General features: G+C 50.5%; 1 protein-coding gene across 1 annotated transcript; it reads left to right on the top strand.

Annotated features, from left to right (window-relative positions):
* The first annotated feature begins 815 nt into the window (after window positions 1-815).
* SH3BGRL3 (SH3 domain binding glutamate rich protein like 3) lies at window positions 816-5874 on the top strand. Its single transcript, XM_044435326.1, has 3 exons — window positions 816-941; window positions 1947-2114; window positions 4972-5874. The coding sequence occupies exons 1-3, from the start codon at window positions 894-896 to the stop codon at window positions 5035-5037; spliced, it is 282 nt and encodes a 93-aa protein (XP_044291261.1). The 5' UTR covers window positions 816-893; the 3' UTR covers window positions 5038-5874.
* Window positions 5875-6748: the final 874 nt, after the last annotated feature.

Here is a 6748-nt window from a genome sequence, read left to right as displayed (position 1 = left end):
GATGCCCTGTAATGCCACCCTCAAAGCATTTCTTCTTTCAAATCAGACATCTTCCAAGAAGATGCTTGCCTTCTGCGATACTGAACGAATGTTGTTCATACATGCACGTTTTTAATTAGTCTTGATTAAATGGGGGCACCTTTTAATGTAAATCGAGTTTTTCACGCAGATTAAACGTTGCGCCCTATAACGGAAGAATGGGCATCTAGTTCAGACATCGCAACAACCTCGCACTTGGTGTTCGCGCTTCAGGTCCTCCCTTCCGGCAGGCGAGGCACGAACGAACGTAAACCTTGTGGTGTAGTGGTTAAGAGCATGGACTGGGACTCAGACGATCTGGGTTCTAGTCCCCACTCAGCCATGGAGCCAACTGGGTGACTCTGGGCCAGTCACAGACTCTCAGCCCAACCTACCTCACAGGGTTGTTGTTGTGGGGATAAGATGGAGGAGGAGGAGATGTAAGCTGCCTTGAGCCCTTTGTAGGAAAAAGGCAGGATATAAATAATAAATAAAAATAAAATAAAATAAACCTGCAATCCTATGCGTGCTTACGCGGGGGCGATTCCTTTTACCGGAGTAAACGCAGGATCGCTCTGCCAGCGGATAAGCGCAAAGGGCGTAGCGGTCGCTGCGCCGGCAAGAGGCGGAACCCACGCCGACCCGAGGCGGGACGGGCGAAGGGAACCGCGCACGGCTGGGCGCGAGCAGCCTCCGAGCAGGGAGGATCGAGCGCGACCTGCTCCGCATGCCCGCGGCTGCCGACCCCATTGGTCTCTGCCATCACATGCTGGGCGGGGCTGGCGAGGAAGCAGCTCCCTCCCAACGTTTTCCTCCGTTTCCTCCCATCCCTCCGGCGGCCAGAGAAGAGAGGGGAGCGGCTGGCATCTCGCACCATGGCCTGCCTCACGATTTATTCCACCTCGGTGACTGGCTCCAGGGAGGTAAGCGACACACGAGGCGCCGGCGGCTGCTCGCGCGCCCGCCCGCCCGACAGAGCGCTCCCCAGCTCCCCCTCTAAGCCAGCCTTCCCCAAGCTCGCTCCGTCCGGGAGGTTCGGGACTACAACTCCCAGCGTCTACTGGGGGGATGCTGAGAGTTGTAGTCCAACACCTCTGGGCTACGCTGCGCTAAGCCCTCGCCCGACTGGACGCCCTCCAGATGTGCTGAGCTGCAGCTCCCGCGGAAGCCCCGAACCATCGGCAGGAGCTCCAGGCTGGGGAAGGGCGTTGAAACGCCTGGCGTTCCGCTGTCCAGCCGTCTCTCTCCTTGGCCTCCCCGCCCAGCCCTCTGCCGCCGCCCTACACGGAGTTGGCTGCCTCGGCTGCGCTGTTCATCGCCACCCCCGTGGCGCTGCCTCCTGGCTCCAGATGGGCTCGTCCCCGCTTCCCTCCGGGCCCTCTTCCGTGGCCAGATGTGACGGTAGCCAACCTTTGTTTTTCCCTTTTCTCCTCTCTGGCTCCGAGACGTGAAAAATCGGAGGAGAATCTGAAGTGGGTGAGGGAACGAGAGCGAGGCCGGAGGCACGCAGTCCCGCTTTTCAGAGCATCCCCCCCCCCCCCCCGCCCCCTGGAGGGAATCCAGCTTCCCAGTTTTCCGTGTGAGGCAGAGACATCTTTCCCCGCTACATCAGCCTTTCCTACTTGGGGTTGGCAGGAGTTGTGGTCTAGCTGATCTGGAGGGGAAGGCTGCCATATGCCTGCCTCCTCCTGGATGTGGAGAATCCCACCGGTGAGAACACTGCACCACCCCAGCTGGGCTGCATGCGTAGGAACAAATCAGCAAGGTGTGGTTCTCTGGATATTCCTGCTTCGGTTTTGCAATGAGTGATCTCAGCAGCATGTGTTCATGTGCACACATACATAGCGAATTGTGGAACAGAGAGATTAATCTTTAACTATTTCCTGTTCCTCCTTAAACCACCTTCACCGCCTTTGTGTTTTCCACAGATCAAGTCCCAGCAGAGTGAAGTGACCAGGATCTTGGATGGAAAGCAGATCAAATATAACCTGGTGGATATCTCCCAGGATAATGCCCTCCGGGAAGAAATGAGGGCCAAATCAGGCAACCCAAAAGCCATCCCTCCCCAGATTTTCAATGGGGACCACTACTGTGGGGTGAGTGAGAGACCTATAGGGGAAATGTGTGCCCCTATTAAAAAGACTAAGAGCAAAAAAAAAAAAAAAAGGCTCAGCAGGCTGCAAGGCCTGAGCTGAGGCATGGCAGGGTGGTCAGCTGGGAGGGTGAGAAAAGCTCTGGGCTTTGCAGAACTGTAGGGCTGCTTGCATGAGCCTTTGAGTGCAGACCTTGGGCTTGGAATACAAAGACTTGGTGCAGACTGTGTGTTTATACATGCAAATAAAACAACTCTTGTCTGCATAGCCTGCCTGCCACAGAAGAGTGGGCACGCTGCTTGAGGCAGGGCTGAGCAGAAGGTACATGTGGCTCTCGTGATTGGTTCTCTGGCTGACTTGCAGCAGGGCTTTGGCTCTGCATTTCTGGCTCCCAGTACTTTATTAAAAGCAAGGAGTGAGCCAGTGTAGCAAAATGGTTTGAGTGTTGGACTGACTGAGACTTAGGAGATCCGGGTTTTAGTTCCAACTCGGCTATGAAGGCCAAGAGGTGACTTTGAGCTACCTGCGTACCCTACCTGTGCGAGTTGTTATAAGAATAGAATGGAGAGGAGAAGCTTGTAAGCTGCTTTGAGAAGAGGAAGAAAGGCAATAAGAGTAATATAAAAATTAAATTTCACATAAGCCTGCCCAAAAAATCCTCTTCACCTTCAGCCTAAAGTGTTGCTCATCTTGACAATTGGCATGCCACTAATTGTGGTTTGAGCAAATCTTTATTCATCTCTGCTGACCAGTTTAGGATGAAGACTCGGAACAGGAGTGAGCAACTTCAGGGCTCTGGAACTATTTCCTACGCTCATGGGGCACATTTTGGTGGCAACTTCCCCCTTCCAAAAAAACCCAAGCCTGGCAATGTTGAAAACAAACCGGCTTGGATATAGCTAATTCTCCGTCGTGGCTCACACAAACATTTGGTGGCAAACTGCTGATTTTTCGATGGACCCTTTTTTTGGCTGATGCTGCACCTGCAAAGGCTGGGGGAGGGGTACATGTGTATGTATGTTTACTTAAGCTGTGCAATCTGGATGCAGAAGTGGAGTCAGGACAAGCCAGTTGTCCTTACTGATCTGCTCCAAATCATCATAATCTATTGGTAGCTCCAGATCTTACCTTCTGCTCATTCTGTTCTAAAATAAGTTGGGTGAAGAGGCTCTGCTCTTTATGAGTGTAGTTTTTAAAGTGCTTGTTGTATTATGTCACTTTGAAGCTTCTTTTTGCAATGCATCAATTTAAGTAAATGATGCCTTAAGAATCCCTTTAAGAAAACTAACCGGGATGCTATCTTGCACAATTTGAATTAAATCTGGGCAGCCAATAGATAAGGGATTCCCACTTTTCTCCATACCCTTCAGTGAGCTACTGCTGCATGTAGCAAAATGTTCAAAATGTATGGGGATACAGTGGGTTAGCAGGTGCCAGAGAGGATGGTGGACTCAACTTAATTGCTCAGATGGTTTGCAGACAGCTGGGAAAATGTCAAAGATCCCAGCCATGCCTTCCTTTGAGCGCAGTGTGGGTGACTAAGGTGAGCCACTTCCAGGTAGAGAAGTAGATTTGCCAGTCAGAAGGCCATGGCAGTGGCCAGTCCAGGCTGTAAGACTACCTATGGCATTACAGAGTTTCTCTTTCTCTGCTCCTGAGCTCCAGAAGCCCTGAAAAAGTAGGAGGAACTTCTAGAATAGGGCTTAATGTGATGACACTTCAGTGACATTCCATAGTGACATGTCCCAAGTTAAAAGGCACTTCTCCGGGCCCTTGTGAAAACTTGGCTTCTAGACCCAGCTGGTGGGAAGCTGTTTGGTGAAAAGGAGCCTGTCACCCGAGGTCGGTGATGGCGAACCTTTTAGAGACCGAGTGCCCAAACTGCAACCCAGAATCCACTTATTTATCGCAAAGTGCCAACACTGCAATAGAACATGCAAACTGAGGTTTTAGTTTAGAAAAAACAACTCACAGCCAGTCCAAGCAAATACATACGTACGTACATACGTACATATATATCCTTGGCAGCGCACTGACCAGCCATGCGAAAGCTCTAATGAGTCGTAGCTTGTGATGTCATCGCCTGGCGCTGCTACTCCTTTCTGAGCATGCGCATGGCCCCTATGTGCGCTGTCATCCGATGCTCAGATGCTGGGGCGATGCTGGGGCGTCTTGGCTCACATGCCAACAGAGAGGGCTCTGCGTGCCCGCTGTGGCACGCGTGCTATAGCTTTGCCACCACTGCCCTAGGTTATCTGCTTAGAGAGTCTTGCTGGACGATTAAGTGGAATATAAATAAATAAAGTGTTATACATCAGGCTTCCCCTGCCTGGTGCCCTCCAGATGTTTTGGACAGCAGCTCCTGTCAGGCCCAGTCATCTTGGGCCATGGTCAAGAGTGATGGAAGTGGCAGCCCAAGACATGCACTGGGCACTGGATGGGGAAAGGCTGCTGCTCAGTAGTCAGATAAGCTCCAATCTCTGCCTGGAGATAGATTTTTATGTGGTACTTGGGCCAAGTCTGGAAGAAATTGTGTATTGAGTGACTGAGATTTCCATCTGATGCAAAAGACATAGAAAAACAACTCCTTGGGTGAGAACATCCAAGATTCTTGTTTTATCTTTGCTCAGCTCTTTCTGTCCACACACCCACGCTTGCTTTCTCAAGGTCACGGCATCTTTGCAATCCGTTCTAAACCAGGCCTAACTCTGCAGGCAGAGCATGCACCTTGACCAAGAGTCGTGTTGGGTTTCTTGCCCCAGGAGTGAGTTGTATCGAAAGAGGCCTCTAGCCTTTGGTTGTGTATTGCCTTGGTCTTGTTCCTACATTTGAGCTTTCTCTCCCTTCTCCTACCTGGCAGGACTACGAACTGTTTGTGGAAGCAGTGGAACAGAAAGCCCTGCTGGAATTCCTGAAGTTAGCTTGAGCGTGTTTCCTCCTCCTCGACCCCATTTCTTCCCTGCACCCCAAACCCTGCCACCCCTGGACTTTGAATTCTGCATTCCAAATGGATCGCCACCTAACTGCCTAAGTGCTTGTCATCCCTTCCCAGCCCTGTGCGACCAAACCTCTTTCCAGCTGCCTCCGTGTCTTGTTACTTGCGTCCCTCTCACTGTGCTCTTCAGAGACTTTGCACATTCCTTTGAATGCAGCTGGGCCTTGCTGATCGGGCCTCTGTGGATGGAGAACTCTTCCCAATGTCCTTGGCTGGAGGTGGAGCTGTCCCGTCTTTTCTTGAGCTAACCTGCCCTTGGAAAGAAAAGGGCGGGCTTTCTTACCACCAGCTGCCCTTCAGTTTGGCTTCTGCACTTCTTTCATTCCGTCCCAGGAAGCAAGAGCAGCAGATGTCTGCTTTAATGAGAATAGTTTTTCTTACAGCAATGCAAAAGCACTGCACAATATTGTTTGCCGAAATTCCCGTCTCTGTCAGAGAGGTGGGTGCACATGTATACCTTAAAACTACTTCAGTGCAGCTCAGGCCCTCTTAGAAAAGGGATTTCCAAGAGGATGGTGAGAGCAGATCTTGTATTCCATTAGTGCATTCCCACCCCAATATGGCAGTGGGAAAACTCCCCCTCCTTCCTCACGGCGGGGGAGCACACACATGATCTGAAATCTATTCTTGCAGGCTGTTCCAGGCTTTCCTTTTTGGAACCAGCTTTTTGCAATATGGACCAAGTGCATTTTCATTTTTTTCCTTGCTGAAAGCAGTTTGTAAATGGCCATGTCTTCTGAGATGCTATTAAATTTGCTAAAAACCTCATCCATGACTCCCTGTGTTTCACTGCTGTTCTTAACCATTGGGAAATTTACTTCCAAGCTGTCTTAGTAGCTGGGTGGATGGTGTTCATGGTCAGACCACAGCACAAGAACGACTCTTTGCCCAAGTGTTGGGGAGGCACCATCAGGTAGATGGGAAGGGTTTGGTGCAGTTGCCTCAAACATCCAAGGAAACCTAAAATAGGATTTGCATCTGGCAGGAAGGACACAGGACCTTTTCAACCATATTAGACAGAGGAAGTGGGTTATTTTAAAGCATGGGCTGTGAAGATGGGACCACCGAACCAGTATTTGCAAGGGCTGGAAAATTCTGGGAGTTGCAGGAGGGCACCAGGTTGGGGAAGGTTGCTTTACACAGGCGTACTTGTCACTAAGAAAGTGTCAGGTGTAAACCGGTGAGTGCTTAGTAACAAAAAGGATCTGCAAGTTGCATCATGCCACAGCCAGAAGCAGCATCCTGGGAGTTGTAGGAGTTTTTTCTGTCTAAACATAGACGGTATTGCACTCCCCCTCTTGCAAGAATGATTGATTCCTGGAAGGGCTTACCTGTGGGTGAAAAAATACTGCCCAAAAGATAAGAAGTTGCTCATGATCAGCAAGAAATGACCCTAACCTGCCATGTCCTTTTGCTTTAAAAAGCTACGGGTGAGGCTCCCTTTACCTCCCAAACGGGAAGGTTGTAAATTGGTATGGAATATAATCTGGCATTGCTAGACGTGTACAAATGAGAAATTGCAGCAAAATGTTGCAGCACGGAGTAATCCTGTTCAAGGCCCTCTTCAGCCAGCCACACTCTCTCTCAGGACACTCCGTTCCATCCTCACTGGGCAGTTATGGGGTTTTTTTGGCCTTGGCCT

This window comes from Varanus komodoensis, unplaced genomic scaffold, assembly GCF_004798865.1.
Source record: "Varanus komodoensis strain SLA01 unplaced genomic scaffold, ASM479886v1 scaffold29_1, whole genome shotgun sequence".
NCBI lineage: Eukaryota > Metazoa > Chordata > Lepidosauria > Squamata > Varanidae > Varanus > Varanus komodoensis.
Note: the sequence above shows the minus strand (reverse complement) of the source record. Positions and strands in the feature narration are given on the sequence as shown.

Bases quoted from the DNA above. Each gene is read 5' to 3' on its own strand.
- SH3BGRL3 (XM_044435326.1), top strand. From the start codon at position 894: ATGGCCTGCCTCACGATTTATTCCACCTCGGTGACTGGCTCCAGGGAG. The intron at 942-1,946 runs GTAAGCGACACA...TGTTTTCCACAG, and splicing joins CGGTGACTGGCTCCAGGGAG to ATCAAGTCCCAGCAGAGTGA. The intron at 2,115-4,971 runs GTGAGTGAGAGA...CCTACCTGGCAG, and splicing joins ATGGGGACCACTACTGTGGG to GACTACGAACTGTTTGTGGA.